This window comes from Carassius gibelio, chromosome A7 (genome assembly GCF_023724105.1).
Source record: "Carassius gibelio isolate Cgi1373 ecotype wild population from Czech Republic chromosome A7, carGib1.2-hapl.c, whole genome shotgun sequence".
In the NCBI taxonomy this organism is placed as follows: Eukaryota; Metazoa; Chordata; class Actinopteri; order Cypriniformes; family Cyprinidae; genus Carassius; species Carassius gibelio.
The window spans coordinates 31,476,145-31,500,127 of record NC_068377.1 but is presented as its reverse complement, the minus strand read 5'-3'; the positions used below and the strand labels follow the sequence as shown (position 1 = coordinate 31,500,127).

The 23,983-nt window shown below is 36.4% G+C and overlaps 2 protein-coding genes and 1 pseudogene across 5 annotated transcripts in view; all 3 read left to right on the top strand.

Moving 5' to 3' along the window:
- LOC128017209 (4F2 cell-surface antigen heavy chain) overlaps positions 1-1,938 on the top strand; it is a 5,695-nt gene extending 3,757 nt beyond the window's left edge. Inside the window, exons 6-9 of the mRNA XM_052602480.1 lie at positions 545-675; positions 867-1,179; positions 1,259-1,321; positions 1,425-1,938. Coding sequence (XP_052458440.1) covers positions 545-675; positions 867-1,179; positions 1,259-1,321; positions 1,425-1,772 — 855 coding nt within the window. The 3' untranslated portion in view covers positions 1,773-1,938. The remainder of the gene's footprint in view (positions 1-544; positions 676-866; positions 1,180-1,258; positions 1,322-1,424) is intronic.
- Positions 1,939-4,495: 2,557 nt separating this feature from the next.
- On the top strand, positions 4,496-9,196 carry LOC128017523 (4F2 cell-surface antigen heavy chain-like; annotated as a pseudogene).
- Positions 9,197-11,810: 2,614 nt separating this feature from the next.
- On the top strand, positions 11,811-23,820 carry LOC128017206 (uncharacterized). Of its 4 annotated transcripts, none has more exons than XM_052602475.1 (12): positions 11,811-12,315; positions 17,854-18,689; positions 18,771-18,892; positions 19,062-19,214; positions 19,779-20,002; positions 21,526-21,677; positions 21,758-21,861; positions 21,996-22,056; positions 22,141-22,229; positions 22,304-22,438; positions 22,722-22,825; positions 22,943-23,771. In XM_052602475.1, exons 2-12 carry the CDS (start codon positions 17,912-17,914, stop codon positions 23,418-23,420), a joined length of 2,400 nt encoding a protein of 799 aa, XP_052458435.1. In that variant the 5' UTR covers positions 11,811-12,315; positions 17,854-17,911; the 3' UTR covers positions 23,421-23,771. The 4 variants fall into 4 exon arrangements, with proteins under 4 accessions (XP_052458435.1, XP_052458436.1, XP_052458434.1 ...); XM_052602476.1 differs by lacking the exon at positions 11,811-12,315 and adding an exon at positions 17,072-17,103; XM_052602474.1 differs by lacking the exon at positions 11,811-12,315 and adding an exon at positions 17,237-17,542.
- The last annotated feature ends 163 nt before the right edge of the window (positions 23,821-23,983 follow it).

Sequence of the window (23,983 nt, the reverse complement as noted above, 5' to 3'; positions counted from 1 at the left end):
TTCAGCAATGATTAAAATTAAAATTTATCAGAAGGGTCAATTAAGAATTCTAAATTGTAAAAAAAAAAAAAAAAAAAGAAAGAAAATCAGGGAAAGTTCATCATAATTTCCGCAACAAAATTAAGCCTTACAAACTCTTTCAATACTAATGATTATAAGAAAAGTCTTCTGAGTACTAAATTAGCCATTCTGAATGATAATGTGACATTGAAGACTGGAGTAAAGCCTGCTGAAAATTCAGCTTTGCCATCACAGGAATAAACACTTTTTTCAAATACATTTAAATAGAAAACAGACTATTTTATATTGTAATATTATTTTACTAGGCTGCTGTTTTTACTTTATTTTTGATCAAATAAATATAACTTTGTTTAGATTATATAAATAACTCTTGCTAACTTAAAATTGTTTAACTATAGTGTAAATGGACTTTAAAAGTTTGTTTTACTATTATGAGTAATGTAATTAATATAACAATATTTTATTAATCAATGCTTAGCCATATAAACAGATTTATTTGTTCTATTCTCCATTTTTATTATAGGAAACCTGCATATACTGGCTGAAGAAGGGGGTGGACGGCATCTTCATATCTCATCTGAACAACTTCACAAACACAGAAGCCTGGCAATCTGTTCAAGACACATTCAACAAAACAGATGGGACCAAAAAACAGTATGCTGTGGAAGTTTTTGAAGTTTGGTAGTTATTGGAATTTGTAAGGAGGACATTTGTTTAGTAGAACAGAGACACCTGGTGGCCAGATTTGGGTGCTGATCACAGCTAGTGAAAACAAAGGGTACACAGACAGAGCCTGACTTCAGGGTACTCAGATGTTTCCATCTCTTTCTCCCCATGACTTTCAGAGCTCTGATGGGATCAGTCACTGGTCTCTCCGTGGATGACGTCTCTCATCTGCTGAACCGGTTAAGTGTTGACCTGCTCTTGACTGGACTGCCTGATCTGGCAGAGCCCGGTGAAAAACAGGCCAAGGAGATACAGTTACTCTACTCCAGTCACCTGCAGACGAGTCTGGGCTGGAGTCTGAGTGGACGGACTCGGGGTTCTCTTGCCTCCAGAACTCCAGCAGTGCCTGTAAGGCTCTATCAAATGCTGCTGTTCACCCTCCCGGGCACACCTGTGTTCAGCGCTGGAGATGAGGTCGGACTGAAGGCTGGGGTGAGTAGAGCATGCTGTCTTGTATATTAAACTGAAAATTAAGATTTTGATCAAACCTGACATAATAACACTTATACAGGAGAAACCTGAAGAAATGTGGGAACTTGAAAGTCATGCAGAAGATGACAATGCAACAGCAAAGGTAGATTTTCATTTTCACATTTTCACATTGCTCTACATAGCACTCTAGCAGTTGCAGATTTTAAAAACACACTCTGTTTCTTTCTTTTGTTCTTTTGACTCAGACTGTACAGGAGGAGCGTATCGCAGTGCGAGACTTCTTTAAAACACTCAGTGATCTGAAAGTAAAAGAGCGATCGCTTCTGCATGGAGAATATGTCAGCCTTTACAATTCATCCACTTCATTAGCATTTCTCCGCTTTTGGGACCAGAGCGAACGCTTCCTGGTAGCCTTAAACTGGGGAAGTGACTCTGTTACCATGACCCTGACCAATAGTGACCTGCCCGCTGAGGCTCGAGTCTGTGCTTCCACAGATACAGAGAATCTAGCTGTGGGTAGTACAGTGTCAATAGAGAAATTAGAGCTTGGGCCAAAACAGGCTGTTCTGTTGTCTTATGCTTTTCCTGGCTAGCCACACGGATACAGACAGTCCTTTATGTCTCAGATGAATTTCAACACTGTGCACAGGTTTGGAAAGACTAAGCTGTGAAAGAGTTGTTACAGTTTATGTATAGGATATATAAGTTGATCTTCGTACAGAGACATGTAGATCTAAAGATATAATAAAAAATGAAATGAGTACTAAAGTTATGTTTTGTGTTTTGTGTGAAACTGGATCCACTTTCTTACACTGGTGCAGTCAATGCTTACAGTATATCAAACGAAAATGGTTCCCTCTTGAATTAATTTACATTGTTGTTTTAGGACACAATTCCTTAACATAATTTAAGAGAAACATTTTAATGTTAAGTGTTAAAATAGCTAAATACCAGACTTTTTCTTTGAAAACAGTTAATAAAATCTACAAAATATAATATAATATGCAAAAAGAATATTCTGTGCATGCAAACATTTACCACAAAAAAATGACATTGTCATTCAAATGATGGGGGCGACAACTTTATTTTATTTGTTTAGTTTTTTGTAAAGAAATTAGTACTTTTATTCTGCAACAAGTATTAAATCAATAAAAACGAATAATTAAATCAATCATAAGACTTGCATTATAAAGTTCTATAAATTCTATTGTTCTAATTTCTATTTTAAATAAACCTTGTTCCTTATTCATCCATGAATCGCGAAGAAATGTGTCACGTTTCTCACAAAAGATGGTGGAAAGGATCGAGGTGGTCAGTCCATTCACAAACTGCCACTAGAGGGCACTTTATGTCCTCAACATGCAAGCCCAATTACATTTAGCACATTAACTAAGAACGTTTATAAACGTTTAACCTTGTTTTTACAAATCAGCAACGTTTTTAACAATGCAAATAAATTAATGTAATTTGCCTAAAAAGCCCATAATAATTGTTATACCGTCATATTATATAAATCCAAAAGCCTATTCAGTTAACAATAATTATCTGTACAATAATTTATAAGCACATGTGCTGTCTTGTATGTGTAATATCTACATGGAAAACTTTATAGCATACTGTATTTTGTAAATTTTTGTTATTTACTTTACTTGTGTTTTTAAACAAAATAATTGTTTATTATAATTGGCAACACACATGTATCAGATAAAATAGTTAAAAACGAAGTTTTACTATAAACTGCATTGTAATTCATACAACCCTCATAAAAATAAAGTTTCTTTATTTTCATTGATGGTTCCATGAAGATCCTTTAACATCCATGGAAACCTTTATATTTAGTAGTTAAAGGTCATTTAGATTTTTTTTTATGTTCATCACACTAAGAAAAAAACTGTTTAGTGAAAAGTTCTGTGAGGTACAAAATTGTCTCCAAAAAGACATTCACATACACAGTTCATACATACTTTACAGAAAACTAGTGGCCAGGATTGCAATGAAGGGCAATTCTGCATCTTCTCAAACACAATCTTACTGGCTCCTCAAGCCTACAACAGTAAAAATAAACACACTTGGGGAAAAAATAGATAAAACCATCTGCTTGAGGTCTGTCATTTTCTGTAGAGCAGGATCAGTCAGGCTTAGGAAGGTCCACCCAGACCCCTGCAGGGCATCACGCAGAGCAATTCAATTCAATTCAGTTCAAGTTTATTTGTATAGCGCTTTTATAATCCAAATCATTGCAAAGCAATTATGCAGAACATTTAGTTTCTACAATATTTAGCAGTATATTATCAGAGGTGACTGAATGTACAGAAAAATCTATTAAAGATATAGAAGTCATCAAACAGACAATGAACAGTATTAACAGCATTACTGACATCATCTCTTCTCAGACTGGAGCTTGTGTAAATTCTGTTTAACAGAGAAACAAATAGAGACATAATCAGTGTAGCTGCTGTTACAACAAAGAGAAATTAAATAGTTTATCCCAAGCTAAAGAACAATAATGTGCTTTTGATCAGTTATAACTGCAGTCCAAAATTATGAGATGCACTATTTAAACGCTTGGTGAAAGAGATGTGTTTTTAATCTAGATTTAAACAGAGAGAGTGTGTCTGAACCCCAGCTTTATCAGGAAGGCTATTCCAGAGTTTGGGAGCCAAATGCCAAAAAGCTCCTTTAGTGGACTTTGCTATCCTTGGAACTACCAAAAGTCCAGCGTTTTGTGACCTTAGGGAGCACAGAGAAAACAAACCACACTCCTCAGACTCTTTCTCTTCCCCTTAGATGGTATTGTTCATCTTAAACTGACGGAAGAAGACAGAATAGCACGCAGGGACGATGTGTCTTTGAGAATATTTTAAGAACTTTACAGTTGTGTTGGTTTCACCTTCCTGTGACAGGATAAAAATACAGCTCTGCGTCTGCTTCTATCTTGGGTGTTAAGCGCACTGAAAGCAAGTATTTGTGAGAATTGGTTTCTGTGACTTAGTGGTTATTCTGTGACTTATGTATTCTACAATTATTGCATTTATTACTAAATTGCTTTTCAATGGACATTCTGGGGCAGTCGTGGCCTAATTCTGGGTATGGATCAAAAAATTATTTAAACTGTGTGCCATTTTCCTTCTCAAGGCCAATGAAAATACTTTGATTTTATGCATATGTGACATGTGCATGAACTCACTCTCTGTTACTCCTTCAGTGCTGTATGTACTGTATGTAGGCTGTAAGGGGCGGGAACAGATGAAGTCATCTTCATTAAACTGAATTGACCACTAAACTGTGCTCTGTGTTCTGCCTGAAAACACAAAGGATGCCTCGCCTCAGCTCTGTACAGGCAGTTAACTGTGTTTTTTATATATTTTTGTTTTTGAATTATTTATTTATTGTTAATATAATTTTTATTATACGTGTATGTATATCAAGCTACTATGACAGCAGCAGTTATAGTATCCTTTTTTTAAATAAAGGCTGACTCTCTCTCTCTCTCTCTCTCTCTCTCTCTATATATATATATATATATATATATATATATATATATATATATAAACAATAAACCTTATTTTATTATGATGTAATGAATCTGTTAACTAGTTTTTTTTTTCTTTTCTTTTTTTTTTGTTAATCCTTTTCAATTTTCATCTGTTTTAATCCAGCATATTTAAAAGGCTGTCCTTAAAGTGATAAAGAGAGCAAATAAAGGATATAGAACTTAAGGAGGTGGATCAGGAAAAACAGCTAATAACTTGAGAAACTAAAAAAGAATTGGCTGCGTAAAGGTCACTGTCCTGAAGAATGCTGGAGTGAAGTATACTGGCCTCACCAAAGACGAGGTAATTAAAATCACCAGTACAGCTGTGAAGGCAACCTACATGAGGATTATGAAATTCAAATGAAACAGTCTGTCTGTCTGATATAGATTTGCATATTTTCTACAGGTTTTATTATGGCTCGGATGGACTGGCGTGTTAGCAGGAGCAATAGTCATAGTACAGGCCTCACACTGTAAACCCATTCGTGAGATGAACGGGTGGAACGAAGGTCCTCTGTACCAGATATGTGACGTTAACGCCTTCTCTGGAAATGGACTGAAATGTAAATGGGATTTTTTTTCTGCCCACACCAGTTTGTTATTTGAATAACAAGTATAAAGCCATTTTAGATTTTTTTTTTAAGTTGATCAGTACTGCAAACTGCACATAGGCTACTTAATGCTTTGCCTTTGGTGTGAGAGACCCAGGTTCGAATCCACTGTGAGACACCAATGTGTCCCTGAGCAAGACACTTAACCCCTAGTTGCTCCAGAGGCGTGCGACCTCTGACATATATAGCAATTGTACTGTAAGTCATTTTGGATAAAAGCGTAAGCTAAATGAATAATGTAATGTTTAACTTTTTTAATTCTTATATATCAACACTATATAAAAAGTTACTTCTCTTTCTCTCATTCTGTCTGTAGGAGTGGAGGAAAAGCTGGACTATATGACCCAGATGAAGGTGAAGGGCCTTGTTCTGGGTCCAGTACACACTGTGCAAGAATACCAGCTGGATAAACTAAACCTGGTTTCATTTAAACCTGAAGTAGACACTGAGAAGCGTATCTCTGCTGAGCCAAGCGAAAAAAAGAAGAAGAGTGACCTTTGACCCTGGTATACCTTATAAGACTTGCTAACATGCCAAAGGGCTGTACATTGTCATTATCATCCATGTCTACATCCAAAACAGATCTCTAAATTAGCTTTTTTGATCTCTCTATGCATAATATTATTGAAAGTCTAAAAGCCTGAAGTAGAGAATTAGGAGTTTCACCTTTGTTTTTTTTTTTTTGTTTTTTTGAAGCAGATGAGGAATTTCATAAATGGAAATTAAATTAGATTAATACTACAATACAAATATTCAGCATGTGTTAACATATAAAACATCATTGTATTTCCCCACCCCTGCCCTCTCTCTCTCTCTTTCTCTCTCTCTCTCTCTCTTTGTGTTTGTTGCTGTGTCTTTTCCAGATAGCTCTATAGTGCTGAATTTAATTTGGTTCAACAACGTTACAGCTGTCACTAAGAAAATCAGACTAAGTGCCTATAAGAAAAGTGGAAATCGTAAAGCCAGGCCTATTTTTGTGGACAGTGAATATGGGCAGATGAATAGATAGTTGAGAAAGGAAGCATTAAAGAGGAAAACAAGTAAGATCTTATATCTTTTCTTAGACAAACAGCAGATTTAAGATATTAGAATTACATTTATACAGAAGTATAAATATATATATATATATATATATATATATATATATATATATATATATATATATATATATATATATACATACATACATACATACATACATACATACACACATACTCCTGGTCATCTATACAAGCTATATTCTACCAAGGTGAGCAGAAGATAAAAGTGTATGTGTCTGTTATCTAAATAGTGATATTCTCCTGATTTGTTTACACCTGCTGGCCAGATGGGGTATTGAGCACTGCTGCTTGCTCACTCTACTTGGGCCAAGTGTCTTTCCAATATCTGTTTCCTTGAGTTTTCAAGAACCAATTATTTTTTTCAGCTTTCACCTTTTTATCAGAACCTCTCTCTTTCTCCTCATGACTTTCAGAGTTCTAATAGGATCTGTCACTGGTTTCTATCATGATGAACCTGCAGACGAGTCTGGGCTGGAGTCTGAGTGGACGGTCTCTGGGTTCTCTTGCCTCCAGAACTCCAGCAGTGCCTGTAAGGCTTTATCAAATGCTGCTGTTCACCCTCCCGGGTACACCTGTGTTCAGCGCTGGAGATGAGGTCGGACTGAAGCTTGGGGTAAATAGAGCATAAATAAATGGGTTGCTGAATCAGTGTTTGGTTGCGAAATTCAGAATTAAAAAATTGGCTCCCTTTAAATTCATTAGTTTGAATTTGAATTGAATGGGTCCCACTCCACAGATTGTGACTGAATTAACCCTGGTAACTTGGTTCACAAAAACAATAGTTAATTCAATATGATGAAATATATCAGCAACATATTTTCATATGCAAATTCATACGTACATTTTCATATCTATCTATTTTTTTTTGTCTGTCTGTCTGTTTATTTAAGGCCAAATAATACTACATTTTCTAATATTGCAATGAAAAGGAATTAGCTGGTGTTTTATTTTATGTTGTGACTAAAGAATTACAAAACCAAAAAAACACACAGGTAAATTGTTCATAGTAACATGCATTTAGAATTTTTTAATTCATGTCAACTTCAGACATTTGTAAACATTCATTCATTCTTGTCATGTAAATATTCCAAGTTAATTTTTTTCTTTCAGTTCTTGATTTTAATTATGCTTTCTTGTAATGCCATATTTCAGTTCTTCACCTACCTCAGTTTAAATTCCTTTTTCATTCACAGACTGAATTGGAATTTAAAATCCATTCTTAATTTAGTTCTTAAAGACTTCTATTGATAATATGTATTTCAGTTTGGCCTGTTTCAAGAGATGCTTAGACCAGGTCATAGAAAAGAATAAATAAAAAAATACAAATCAAGCCATTTCCTTTAAGCCAGATGCGCTATATTAAGGTAGGTATGATAATACTTAGTCTTCAACCTATTGCTGCTCTGCTATGACTTTGTAAAATAGTCATAAACTTTGTAGTTGTAAATGTGCTATATAGCCACTTGCGTTGCGTTATGAATTGCCATCTGACACATTTCCCAATGCATAAAATCAAGCTTGAGTAACTAAAAGCATTAGAAGCGAGTAGCTTCTAGGCCTCAGTCTTATATTTATATTTAACAAAGTTACCATCTTATTTCTATAACACTGATGACTTAAGATTCCTCCTTTACAGGAAAAACCTCAAATAATGTGGGACATGGAATACCCAGCAGCAGAGACAAATGCAACAGCAAAAGTACATTTTGATTATTCACCTGACTATTCATAACAAGTAGATATGATCTCATCACTGTACTAATTACAAATTTAAATCCAGCACACTGCATCTTGCTCTCTCTCCGTCTTCCACTCATTCAGACTCTGCAAGAGGAACACTTCGTAACTTCTTCAAAGCACTCACTCATCTGAGGGGAAAAGAACGATCGCTTCTGCACGGAGAATATGTCAGCCTCTGCAGTTCACCCACTTCATTAGCATTTGTCCGCCTCTGGGATCAGAGCGAATGCTTCCTTACTGGCATGAACTGGGGAAATGCCCCTGTAAACATGAACCTCACTTTTAGCGACCTGCCGACACAAGCTCAGGGTCGCCTCACCACAGATGCTGCGAATCTAGCCGTGGATAGCGTGGTCTCCTCAGAGAAGTTTCAGCTTGGGCCCAAACAGGCTGTTCTGTTGTCTTATCCTTAAGATGGTTAGACTCATATAAGCAGATCCTCACATATCGTCTCAAAGCTGTTTGATTTTCTCTGAGGTCTCATAAAATAGTGTCTTTTTGCAAGTTTAAGTATTTTAGATATTTCAAATCATAACGTGATTTAAAAGAACTTGTATCAATCATTGTCTGTATTAAACTGGACTTCACTTATCTAATAATTAAGTTGAATAAAAAGGTATTCCATGTCTGCTTTCAGTGCAAGGACGTGTTTATATAAAACCACCTTAAAAATAAATCAGCTTAACTACTAAATCTGATAACTATTTACTTGTCCTTTTTTACATCTGTGTATTTTAGAATGAAGAAACTTTACTTTATACACACAATATATAATTGTTGTGCGCTTGTGTCTTGGCTCTATGCCATTTGTCGTTAATTCTCAGGGCAGGAAAAGGAAGACTCTATAGTCAACAGGTGTGTGTATGTGTGTCATGTGCGATCGTGATATGAACTATATAAAACTCTATTACTTCCTGCACTTTAGCATGTCAAAAAGTAACATTTCTTCCAGCACCTAAATGCAGAACGGGGTCAGTGTAACAAAAAATAAGTAACATGATGACATTATCAAAAAAGTTTGATTTATACACAGTAATTAAAATATTCTAGACACTCTTTTTTTTTTTACTCAGGATGTGCACTACTGCATATGGGGGAAAGTTCCTCTTAAGTTATAACAACAAGATTTGGTAATTTTGTATATTACATGATGACCCATTTGTTTTTGTTCTTTTATGAAAGTCTGGTGTTGATTAATGTAAGGTCATAGGTGAAATCTGAAATTTCAATGGTGCATAATTCTCATTTATTTACCTTCTGTTTGTGCAGGTCCCGTATAATATTGTCTTCCGCAATAAGCCATATTCTGGGCTTGAATCTCTGTGTTAACGTGTATGAGACAGAAAGAGATCGATCTTAGAAATCTTTATCTAATTCTGATTGTGAACTTTCCCAGATATAAGTGGTGGTTAGGGCTGTTCATTTGCATGTCCACCCACAGACAGAAGAAACATTTTGTAGTACAGAAAAGACCAAAATCCAGACAAACTTCAATGGCAGAGCAAAATGTATTTATTGAATTAAGTGGTAGTGATAAACCATCAGAACCCTTTAAAATTAAATTAACACATTTTTCTAATTTCTGTTCATTATAAAAGAGCAATTATTTATAGTATCAATAAAAATAATAATTATAATTATATTGAGAACAATTCATATTCATAAAATCTAAATCAAGTTGAGTGAAATTTACAATGTACAAGGTATATTTTTTTTAAATATATCACAAAAAAATGTTTGGTGAGAACTAAAAGATGTTTGGCAAATACTCAAATCAAAAGGGAAAAAACATGAAGGGCATTAGATATTCAGATAAAGACTGAACAAAACAACAGTTTCTACATGTAACATACTGTACCTTTCAAGATTTCAACTGCATGAATGTGCACCGACTGAACCAGCTAGCTTGTGCTTTCCAGTTTTATTACGCTTAAAGATCTAAACCAGGCATACTTTTCCCTATCAATGACACTCATTTTGGTGTCACTTTTGTTGTAAATATTAGAGCTGTGTTTAACTAATTGAAATGTAAGTACAAAATGAGGTAGGCCTATAAAACACTTATTTGTACAACTGCTTCAAACTATTCTTTTTTATGTTACTCCTCTATGCCAATATAAATATTTTATGCATTTTGTATTATTTTACAAAGAATAGTACTGGATCACAGTAATAACCAAAGTATTGTAATCTTAATTTGACTTAATTCTAAAATTATAAACCGAAATAAAGCAAGTTGTGTTTGGTCATTATACTATTATTTGTTTATATTTTTTTATAATATCTGTGCACATAGTAAGTGGTTGTGATACTGTGATTCTGTCTCAGACGGCTTTGTAACAGCTGTTTGTGGATGTGTGTGTTGATCTGAATGTCAGCGGGGGTACAGTGATATTTCAGAGTCGTCGGAGACAGCGACGTGTTTCTGGTAAAACACGACGTCGCACTCTTGAGATGACAGCGTGTGGTCACCAACCCGTGTGTGTGTTACATGTATTTGTCAAACGTGTCTTCATGTCTTTGTGTGTGTGTGTGTTTGTGTGCACCTATGTCATTGTGTGTGTCTTTTCTGTGGGGATGGGAGTTTCGTTTTGACTGTGGGCAACTTTTGACGGCAGTGAATCGGGTTTTTTGAGACTCTGAAAATGGAGTCAAATCACACAGCGACTTATCTTAATCAACTCAAGTTGTTCACTTGAAGTGCCTTTAAAATCAGGAAACATTTCTGGTAACTTTGAACCACACTCACCGTTTCATGTCGTGTACTGGCTTTATCATGTCTGGCTGTTTCTCTCTCTCCTCTTCCTCCCTCCTTCTCAATAAGATAGAAAGACACAACGCCCCCTCTCGCCCTGTTGATGTGAAACTTGTCACCGAACAATGCCCAGTCATGCCTGACTCTCGGTTTTACTGCTCCAGCCTACTCACATCACTAAACTTCATTAAACCTTTTTATCTTGAGCCCCATCTTCATCTCAAACGTTTCTTCATAAGCATCACCCCCTCCATTATCACTACCATCATCATCACCAAACTATATTATTCTCAGCAAAAGTGTGACTTTCGATATCAAATATATACCGTTGTTTGTCAAACTCTTCAAAATCTCTGCATGAAATAGTGGCTCTCCCTAAAATGAATGAGGGCGGCTGCACTGAAATTTCAACAATCATTTTCATACCTCGTCATTAATAATGGCCTACTGAAATATGTCAGCTACACGTAGAGATGGGAACCATCTTTAAAATAAAAATTCTGTCAATGATTAACTCTCATGTTTGCTCCAAATACTATGACTTCTTTTGTGGAACACAGTCTCATACAAGTCAGTGTTGGTTTTGAACCCCTTTAACTTTCATTGTACAAACATAAAAAGTCAAAACTTGCTTTAAAATGTCTTTGTGTTCAGCAGAAGAAAGAATGTCGTACTGGTTTGGAACAACATGAAGGTTGAACTGTTCCTTTAAGGGCCAATCTGACTCTTTAAACTAGCTTCCAAATGCATTTTGGTTGATTAATTTATATTAAATAATATTTCGACTATTAATAAATCTGTTATGTTTTATTGTCAGTGCACTAAAAACTGCTCTTAGCATGTGATAGCCAAAAACAACCGTGTTTAAATGGAAAACACTTCTGCTATTCCAACACTGTGGATTAATTTTATTATGCTTTTTTTATTATTATTATTAACATCTTCTCCTTACCAAATTAAGTACCTTCATGGACCCCTGGTTGAAAGTATTTAATACCATAAAATATAACATGGTAGAATTGTTTTTAGCAAACAGCATTTAACAGCATTAAATAGCAATCAAATACAAGAGGGATAAAAAGAAGTAGTGGCAAGTACAGGCGCTTTGTCAAACTGAGAGCTGCCTCTGAGGTCTGAGTTGGAGCAATACCGTTTTTTTTTTCTTTTTCTCTCCCTCTACGGTGTATGATGTTTTCTCTCACTCGTTTCCAGGATCACAATGACAATGGCTTCAAAAGATCAGAGGAACCAAGAGAAGTCTGCCGTACCAAAAAAGTTAACCATCACTAACGCCTCCGCAGATCCTCTCAATGTCTTTCTCTACGTCTGTCTTACCTTAACAGTGCATCCCTCCTTCATTCACTCGTTTACACAGACGTGCATGTAGCTCGTAGAGTTCAACTGTCCTGCAGGCCTTGACTTCAGAACTGAGAGGTGAGTGACATCTTACTCTGTTTATGAACAAGACAACAACAACAGACAGTGGAGTGAGCTAGCGAGTGCTAAAAGTGACTAGTAGCAAGTGTTTTACAAGTATGAGAACATATATTTCAGTTCTGCAAACAAGGTTTTATAAGACAGATATGGCTGTGCTGACACTCATCTTGTTTGTTTTTTTACATCTTGGATGAAAAGCAATGCAGGTGCATTTCACTTGTTTTTGAAAGTCATGAGATTGTGTATTGCATCAGACTTGCGCAAAAAAACAGTTTAATCTAAGCAACATGGATCTGCGTGTAGCATGAAAGATTTCATTGATGTTGAGGCCTAGTTTTGGAAAACGACTGGAGAATAGAGGACATATTAGAATCGCAGTGTAGATTGAATGAGGTTTTTTTTTTTTTTTACTTTTTTACATTTAACTAACAGACATCTTTAATTAATGAACATTATTTGGTTTATGAGATGCGCACTGTGATAATACTTATCAGTATTTTCAGCACTATTAATAGCTCGCTCCATGACTACTTTATAGTGGCTTCTGTGACATTCTTCGCATCTCGAATGACAAAGTTGAATATTGATCATTTTCTGATAACCTGTAGACGACATGTGTCCCTGTGAGTCATTCTCATGAGAAACAGAATTGGATTGCGTATAATCTTGCGAAAAAAAGGAGTTTGAAAACCTGTTCTTAGTTCTGCGCTCTAACTACGAAAAACTCTATAATGAAACACAGCTTCTAATTCTGTAAGTCATTTTCAGAAAACATTTTTTTAATGGGTACGTTGATTTATTCATTTGCTTTGAGGGTCATTTTTGATTCGCCTTTTATGTGCAATTGTAGTTCCTTGAAGAGCTGCGTCAGTGATTATGGATATGGAAGTGTGTGCATGGTTCTTCCCTTTAACACAAACAGCAGTTAGTAATGACCTATTTTTTGTTGATGGTGGACCATGCAAATTATTCATAATGTGGACTCTTTATAATGTATTGTCTGATTCTTCTGTCTTTTCTGTGCATTTCATCTTCACTCAGCAATGTCCTACAATCGCCTCTATGACTTTGGTGCTGCAGACTACTAATCCAAGCAATGATTAATCCTGAAAGTGTATTTAATAAATAATTAGCTACACATTTTTGTGATTATACTTTACACTTGAAAAAAAAAAAGATTTTAACATGAAATCTACTAATAGAATTGCAGTAGTTTCTCGTTTGTTACTTTTACCATTTTTTAATATTTTTAATTATGTCTATGCAAGAGTTTTGTATCTATTCTTTGAGGATGTTGACATTCACCAAGGACATATTTCCTGTATACTGATAACTGCGGCCAAAAATGTATCTTTAATATGAATAATTAATACTTGGCGCAGTATTATGTTTTTTTTTTTTTTTCAGGTACTGAATGGGTGTTGGGCTTTTTGTAAGGACGCTAAGTTGATTTTTAAACTCAGATCTACATTATTTTGTATTGTGTTAAACTGAACATGACAAAGTCTCCAAAAACACATTAGCTTTTTTTTTTCTTTTTATAATGGAATCTGAAATTGATTGTGTAGCATTGGCTTTACGTAAACTGACTGATATTTTAGGTAAACGCACAAATCACATATTCACACAGTGTCAGATAAATTAGTTTAAGAATGTTTTTAGCTGGTTTCATCTATAGTAATTCTAATTAGATCTATATAAAATAGTAGTCTATGGTGTGTCTTCATTTAGAAATAGATGATGTACTTGTATGTAGGTTTGGATCCTTAAACATCAGTTAACAGTCGTTGCATTGCAGTTATTTGACTACGAATATATTTTACTATTTGAATATGAAAGGCAAAATATAAGTAGCACCTGTTTAATATGAACAAAATCTTGAAAAAAAAAACAGCCATCAGCAGCTTTCTGTATGTCATTAGATAATAAACATATTTACATCAGATATTTTTTGTAATTTTTTTCTTATACAAATAACTGACAATATAATTGACATGAAAATGTAATATTTTATTAAAGCTGTTATGAGGATAGATTGCATCTGATGTCCATGTATAAGAATTCATGTTTAGCTTTTTGCGAAAAACATCTATAGATTCAAACACATTAGAACACAGAAAGACTCTCAGTGGAGAATGTTAAATTTGCTCTTTTTCGTCTCTAAAATATCTGTTCAGTAATCATTATATGGATGAGACTGCAACGATTCAGTGAGATGCATACAGATTTTGTCCTCTTTGTCATTTTATATATATTTTTTATTTATTTATTTGAAAACCTTTTAAACAAATCCTCCCCAACATCCAAAATCGCTTTATTTTTTATTTTTATTTGTACAGGTCTAAAACGGATCCATTAGTCGCCTTATTGACAGAATTTAAGTAAGGGTCGACTGGAGAATGAGTAACATTTAGCACCAAAAAAAGGACTATGAAAACAAATGCTGGCAATAAATAAATTAATAAATAAGTAATCATGCAAATACATAAATATAATAATTCTTAGTTGCAGATTTTGTTTCTTTCAACGGACTTTGGGTCATTTATTCACTAACTAGTATGCGAACACTTTTGTGTTTATCATTTTTATTTGATTTAGCTATTACAAAATGCCACCAGCACATTGTATACAACTGCAAAACTAAAAAATTTTGTTTTTGTAATAGTGTACGCTTTCATGACTTAAAAAGGCCCACTGTTAGAGTTGGGAAAACATGGGCAGCCAAGCATAAGAACTGTACATTTATATTTAATTAAATAATTTAGCAGACACTTTTATACAGTTTAAATTAAGAACCTCACACTATTAGCAATTCATGCTAGAAGACCTAACAATGCTACAGAATCTACAGCAGTAAATGTACACAACAGTAAAATAGATTTTAATGTCATCATGTATTTCCAGCTATTCTCTTCCCTGATATAAAATTATGGCCACATATTGTCAATTGTAATTGGCTGGAAAGTTTGACTACTGAAATTTACAAGAAGCTTGCTTAACGGCCGTCTCTAATTTAGCTGATGTTTTAAAAATGAATGAATTCTTACTCCTCCTAAAATGCATCATCAGCACATTTCACTCTGCATCAGTCAGGAGCAGACTAATAATGCAGAAGCACCTAAATTAATTAGAAACTACAGGTTTTAGGCGCCGTAACCAGTAAAATACACATTCATTTATTTTTGTAACCTAAACTTCATGATTCATTCAACGACAGTTTTAGGTTCTCCTTTCATTCCTACGTCATTTTTCGATACATTAGTCTGCGATCACTCTGCATGTACTTATGAAGGTTGTCTCAAAGATAACAGTTTGATAGAATGATAGAGAGAGAAGGGAAAAAAAAAGTCCAAACCACTCTGCTGCTTTCCCCCTCCTCTGTTCAGTCTTTCAGACATCTGACAGAAAACTAGAAAAACAGCCTCCACACTCCTCTTTCCATCAATTATATCCTATGTTGTTTCTCTCCCCCCTAAACCCGCTCACCATTCTTCAGTATTATATGATCGCGTATAACTTTTGGGGTTTGCAATATTGATTCATGATTAAACATTTCATGGAACAAAGCTGATATTTAAAGTACTAAGTTCTCACACTCTCTGTTCTAGAATGTATAAACTTGCACAAAGTTGATTTTAAAAGGCAAATGCTAAAGAAGTAGGGCAGCGAGAGTGATAAATCTACATTTCTCTGGTCTAGGAATACGTCTTCTCTTGGTGCATCGTCTTACACCTTTATTCTTTCACCCACATTATGCTAATGGTGAGGTTTGTGTAGGTGATTTCTGCAGGTACATTCATACTGTACTCACCACTGAATTAACAACGCCCTCATCAGCCAAACCTACAAACTGTGCGGGGGCCGTCCAGATTAACAGTCTCTCAAAGTTTAATGCCTCTGACCGAGATACGACACAGAGAGACAGAGTGGGTGGACCTGTAGTATAGACCTGTCATTCAAAATAATAATGCATGGTTAGGCTGAACTGCTGTTAGCTAAGAATTAACAGTTAAAATGATGAGAAAAAGAAAGAAAAGAGAGGGAAACACTACGTGTGGGTGGAAAAAGGGGTGTTGAGAAAATGCATGCGGTATGGAAACGATTTTATATTGTGGGTATAAGAGGGATACACTTGCAGAAAGAGAGCGAGAGAGCGGAGGCGGGGTGTACGGAGGTTTCCCTTGTCCACTTCCTGTTCTGTCGTTGTTTCGTGGTCAACTTCCCGTCACATGATTTTGAGCAACAACAGATTCTCACTGGCGTAAACACAGTTCGCCCACGCAAACACATGCACAGAAAAAAAATAATAAATCACACATTAACACACACATATATGCATGCACAAAATCTCAAAGTTCATAATTTAACACACCTCATAACATTAACAAAGAGACAGCCGTTCAAACACATACAAATGCAAAATAATGCACAGTCTTGTTCTTGTGACTGACACACACACGCACACGACAGGAAGCTTTGCTCTCACTCATGTCATATACACTTACACGCACACCCACGCCTTACCTGCCAGTTTGAAAACTCTTACGTTCTTTACACTCAAGTCACTAACCACAACAGATGCGAATCTCAAGATAACACTCTGAGCCGCAAGCACAATAAGCCCAAAAAGTCTCATAACTTGCCAGCATCTTTGAAGACAACACACTTTCATCCTAGAGCTTTTGTTAATTGTTCAAAAAATCTGTTAGTCCGGATTCAGCCCTGTTTGCTCTACCGTCTGTCTGTTCACCATGACTGAGAGAAGATGGTGATCAATGGGAGACTGTGAGTATGCGGCCTTGTGTTGTAGGAGAACTGATAAAAATAGACAGAGAAGGAAAAGAGGTTAAGGAGGAGAGCAAGAGAGAAGAGGGAGAGAGAGATGTAGAAAGAGAGAGATAGAGGGAGATCCGTGACTGCTTCCTCAGGATGTGGTTTTCGGTTCTGGGTTTTAAGGGAGGGAGTGACTCTATGACAACCGAAGACTTACTACCTTTTGATCGGTGGCACCTGTGAACGAAATATGTGTGAGAAAGTGTTTTCACATTTAAGTCTGATAATGTGCACAAGTGAGGAAGAGCTAGAGAGAGCACCTGCTTTCACACGTGGCAGTATTTTAATTTTGTTATTTGGAGACAAGGGTCGCACACAACTCACAGGTCGACATGAAGGGAAAGCACACAATTTAAATCAACAGGTTATGGAAAAAGAAAGGGCAACACCGGTGAGTACTAGATATATAGAGTGAGAAAGAAGGGTGAGAGAGAAAGTAAAAAGATAAACAAAAGCCGTAGAACAAAGGCCGTTTGTTTTCTTTCAAAAGCTGTAGACGTTTCTCCGTTTTCATCTTCACTGTAATGTTTCCGCATTTCGGTGTGAATATTTATCTTTAAACCAATTGTTACAGAGGAAGGACAAACCATTCAGCGGTTGGGAACATATCTCATTGTGTTTGTTTGTGTGGTTTTGCTCACTAACGATCGTGAGATTGAAAGGGTTTTGATGACTTCTGATTGTCTTTGTGTGTCTTTTCAGTTTTCAGATGCTATGAGCGTCTTTTAACTCGAGGGTGCAGCCATTTGCAAAACGCCACATGGCTGACCATACATCTCCGGAGCCCGAGTCGCTCTCCTTCACTCCCATGTTTCGCCCTCAGACAGAAGGACAAAGGTCAAGCCACGACCTTTACCAACAAGGATCAATGAGTGGCCTCGGCCAGTTTGAGGTCCCGTGCGAAGCCACGAATGGCACCGGGAGCTCTATGAATGGAATAGATCAATCAGCGAACGCTGCTTACTGGGGGAATACGTCCCCTGTGTCCTCTATGGGACTGAACAGGAACAAGACACAAGCTGGAGTTTATGAAACTGACTGGAGTTCTCACTGCCACCAACAAGAGGCATCAGAGAGCTATGAAATAACTGGGCGCCAGCAACAAAAACTGGATTCTTTCTCCGAGGCGTTTTGCAGTCGTAGCACCTACAGAATGCTGGGTGGAGGAGAGCAGAGCAGCTTCAACAACTCTACTCCTCCCTCACATAACCTCTCCTTCCCTCTGGTTCTTAGCCCACCGCCAACACCCCTGCCGGCTCCATCCTTTTCTCCTCCTAAACGACCTCAACACTTGTTGCCTGGCCAGATCTTGAGCCAATCGCAGATACAGACTCAGATCGATGGGTCGCTGCAGTTCTTTCCCTCTTTACCTTCGCCCTCCACCGGCAGGTTCAATCACCCCATTTGGCTCCAGCTGCAAGCTGACGATAACAATGGCCTGGACTTAACGCAGCACCTCCCACAAGATTCAAACTCCTCCATGGTTTATTCAGAGCATGGAGGGCCTCATCTGAAACAAATAAACTCCCTGCAGAAAGGTACGGATAACATAACGCCATCTTTTGTGTGCTGACCTGTCTTGACATGCCGTACCTAAAGTGTTATTTTTTCTTGCTTAGACTGTTCACTGCAAATGTCCCTCAACCCTTCACTGGTTCAACATCATCATCCTCAGTCCTGCTTGCAGCAAGAGCTGGGTCACGAGCCCGGGACATCCGAAGATCACACGACATGGCCTCAGGTCTGTCATCTGCACAGACAGATTGTTAGCCTGGTCAAGTATATTAGATTGATGCATCAATGGCTTTATCATCATAGCATCCCATTTATTTTTCATGTTCTGTTTATGCTAGCATGCAATATTAATTACATTTTATAAAGCCATTTTTAATTTATTTATCTTTTGACAGTTTGGGCAATCATCCCATTCATTTGGACCTTCTCTGCATCAGTCTAGTCTCCATGTGCAGGGGTCTGGGTCTGGAGAAGGAACAAGGTTCGGTAATGGACTGAACTTCGGTTCCGGGTCCTCGGACAAATCTCTGGGGTCCTCCAGCACAAAGGCAAAGACCTTTAAATTTACTAAATAATTTTGTACCATTTAAAAGTTTGGGGTCAGTAAGATTTTAAACAAATTCATAATGGATCTTCAGATCTTCACTGAATAAGTGACAGTGAAGACTATTATAATGTTGCAACAAAATTTCAAATAAATGCTATTTATTTTTATATATTAGCAAAGCAACTTTTTGCTACATTGGTAATAATAGAAACTGTTTTTTTGAGCAGCGAATCATATATTAGAATTGCAGGCATTTTCATCACAGGAATAAATTACTTTTTAAAATATATTAAAATATATATTTTATTTACACTGTAATAATATTTTACAATATTACTGTTTTTATAGTATTTTTGACCAAATGAATGCAGCCTTGGTGAGCATTAGACACGTCTTTCCAAAACATAAAAAAATCTTACCAGCCCTCAACTTTTAATAAATATAAACTTTAACTGTTACAGGTTAAAACCACAAGTATTTATGCTTTCAGCTGTTGAGCTGTGGTTGGCTCTACAGCATCATTTTAAGCAGATCACTCACATGCAGCTTTATTTGCCTCACTTAGAATGTTCCAAGTTCTGTATACACTGGAGTCCCGTTCAGCAGTGTGATCCAGATGAGTAAAGAGCTCATGGAGAACTGGGAAGAAACTACACCTCACTATACGCCACCTCCGATGCTGAACCCGACACGTAGTGGAACGGGGCTCTTCTGCAATCTATTGTCTTCCCTAGCTGTGGAAAACAGAGCTCTGTGGACAGACGAGAGGAAAGATGATGATTCACAAAGGTAAGCATTCAGATGTTTGTTTGTTTCTTCTCAGTTTTGGTCACGCATTGGTGTCATACAGGAAGCATTTCATATTATTTCCCCTGATACAAATGATTTATTCTTCTTCTTATTATTATTAAGAGCATGTCTGAACAGTTAAAAAGAATCATAACTTATTCGACAACAATAATCTGTCGGGAGTTAAATAATGCAAAAGTTTTTTTGTTTTTTTTCTTGATTGGTTGAGCATCTGCTTGTTTGTGTGTAATCTTCCTAATTTTAACCCTCTGGCATTGTTCGCATGGTGGTCAAAATGACCTTTTTTAATTTAAATGAAATTGATGTACTTTACTGTAGTTTGATAATGGTTCTTTTTATTATTTACTATCTTGTTTTTTAGGGGATTCATGGTAAATTATATTTATTGAATTCCAGTTCCATTTATTACCTGTTATTCAGTTTTTGTGCATACTGTAGACCTGAAAATGAAAATCTTGTCGCAAATCTTGAATGCTTTGGACCACAGACATAAATGAAAAAAAAAAAAAGTTTGAAAAGTGAAAAACAACAACAATTAATTTTATTTTCATGAAAATGCACAAAAATGCACAGAATTTTACATGAAACATTTTTCCAATTCATGTTTTACTCTAAAACTGCTAGAAAATATAAACATAAATCTAAGTTGTGTTCCAAATTTGAGGTTGATATATTGGTGTATTGGTGTATTGGTGATTGCTTAAAAGAACACTATTTTGTGTATTTGGTGCAATGAAATGCAGTTTAAGGTCAAAAACATAATTTTCCATATACTGTACATAATGTGTTTCTCCTCTATGCCTCGCCTTTCTGAAACGCATCGATTTTTACAAAGCTCATAGTTAAGAAAAGCGAGGTGTGCTCTGATTGGCCAGCTAACCAGTGCGTTGTGATTGGCTGAATGTCTCAAGCATGTGACGGAAATTATGCCTCTTACCCAACTGTAATACCGAGTCCTGGCACGATGAGACAAAAACAATAAAACCCATTGCAAACAAGGAATTTGTAGCAACCAGTGGTGACATAACTACTTATTATAATGACTTATATTGTCTTTTTACGCGTTGCATTGTGTATCACGCTACGTAAACATAAAACCATGTCTGCATTTATGATTGGAGAAATGACAAAGAACTAGCACTACTCTACACTGCTCAAAACTCACATTTTAATCATCAATGGAAAATTAGGCTTTCATTCTTTTTCATGAACATTTGGTCAGTGTTATGCAAATCTTCCCACACAGTGACATAGACATGTGGAGGTGTGTTTAAATGAGGCGTGAGGGCGTGGACAAGTCTCAACTTTTATAAAGAATATCTCTTTGGGTTTGAAACTTTAATCTTTGCAACTTTAGGGATCTTATCTATTCAAGAACAGCTTGAAAAACTCCAGAGAAAGGAAAACTTAAAATCTCATCATATGACCCCTTTAAGAAACTTATTTGTCAAGCTTCTTTGAGACAACTGATTTCATGAAACTTTGTCACATTTACACTCAAGGTTCATAAATATAGGCCCAGAGTTCCAAGCTGAGCTGCCAGATTTGATAACAGGAAGAGATCCTGAGGTGTGTCCAGAGGAACCAGTCAGGGAGGAGATGTTGTGGAAACCTTGGGCAGAGCTAGAGGAAAATGACACACTTTTACAGCACGGTAATCAAAATAACATATTTCAATTACCATTAAAACACTGTTTTTTTCTATACATTAATGAGTGTGATCTCAAACCTCAGTGGAGAATCTTCTTGACCTGAGTGCCTCCAGTGTTCTACCAGGAGGTGGCGCCAATCTGGAGCTTGCTCTTCATAGCCTGTCTCATTGCCAGGGAAACATTTTAGTGAGTGCAATATTCATTATGAATTCATGCTTGTAGATTTATATTTTGTGATTGCTTTCTGACTTCTTATGATGCATGTCTTTCACAAAATAATGCAGCATGTTATTTAATTTCCTTATTTTTCCTGGTAACAGGCAGCACTGGAGATGCTGTTGTTTGAAAACTCCCCTCCATCAGAAAACTATCACTATTCTGGTAAACACTCATTTGTTGAACGTCGAAAACTTTTACGGTCAGCATGTTATAAATGAGACTAATCCAATTTCACTTTCCATTTAGGCATGGACATGTGGACTTTGAGTGAACAAAAGCTGTTCCATAAAGCATTTACAATTTATGGGAAAGACTTCTCCTTCATACACAAAATGGTAATATATTGGTAATATATTTGCTACTATAAAACCACCAAATATCAGAGTATTTACAGTTGTCATACTTTCAGGTGAGAACAAAGCAGGTGTCACAGTGTATTGAATTCTACTACAACTCCAAGAGGCTCTCAGAGAAACAAAACAAGCAGAGGGAGAGAGAAAAGGAAAGTCTGGAGGACGAGAGAATTGCAGCCATCATCAGTCAGGTAAGACTGACTTTGATTACAGCACAGTGTCATTCAATACTAGCATAAGAGCCGATGATCGGTGTGTAATGTTTTTTATAATAAAGTCTGACTTTTCATTTAAGACAACAATGTGAATGATAATCAGTTGTTTTTATCTGATTGCTTTTGCGCATTCTTACCTCAATCGCATACAAAACAAACACTGCACATTAAATGAATACAACTTTTTACAGAACCATCACATACAATAGATCCCACGTGGTTCGTACAATGTCATGTTTTTGAGTTTTGCATTGCCCAGCAGGTGACACCAGCCACAAAGATGATGGTTAACCAAGCCAGCATTGACAGATTGATTCCTACCCCACCACTTCCCACAAACTTTCCCTGCAAACAGTGCGGAAAGTAAGCATAGACCAGTTTTGCCTGTGTTATAGTACTGACAATATTGACATTCATGGTCTTTGTTTCATATGAAGTGTTGTTCAGCCTTCCCTTTGACCTTGTAAAATGTCTTTACAGGATGTTCTATAAAATCAAAAGTAGAAATGCTCACATGAAGATCCATCGGCAGCAGCAGGAGGACTGGAGGGATAAACTACAGATACACCCTAACCATCACCACAACCTTAACCTGACCAGAGCACTGACTCATCCAAACCAGCAGATCCTAACCCCGAGCCACCATCAGAATCACATCCTGACCCAAAGTCTGATTCAGAATCTGGTTCAGTCACAGACCCAGTTGGCTTTTCTTCAAAGCACAAAGACTCAGAGTACATGCCCGGCCGGCAGTACCAGTTGCATGGCTCCCACCCAGAATTCACAGATTGTGTCTAAAGCACCTCCGTTACCACTCCACACTGGGCACCAGCAGACATGGGGCTCCCTTCACAGTGTAGACACAGGAGGACTGTTCTATAACAGAGGATCCATGGTAAACGGGCTCCATTTGAGCATACAGGACAGTGTCAGTAAACCATGGGCTGATACCCAATAACTGACATACCAAAACTGACTTGAACTATTTTTTAAAAACTTCAATGCCATAAGAACATAAGAGATATATTACTGCTTTCAAGAGTGTTTTTAAGGACTTTGCCAATCGAAGAACCCACTGTAATGTGACAAAAGGATGCCAAGTTCTTGAAGGAACTGTTTTTATTTTAAACAGCACGTGACAACGTTTAAGATAAGTTTATTAAATATTACGTCAAATCTAAAAATATAGCTTCTGAAATTCAAGAAAGTTCAGTTGCTGCCTTAAAGTAAAATTAACTTTGCTGTACAGTAAAATGAACTTTGTTGTACAGTAAAATGAACTTTGTTGTACAAATTTCTCAACTTGAATTAAAACAAGTTGCCATGACTTGAAGATTTCTTATAAACAGTGTACAGATGATTGCCACCAGCTGGTTTCCTTGCAACAGGTCCCTGAAAAGAGGGTTTCATAACAGTGTGTTTCTGCAGTTGCATGGGCTTAAGCTTTTGGGAAGGAACTGAAAAGCGTGATAAGCATTTACAAACACACATGATTCTAAAATCATTGATTAATTAAGCTAA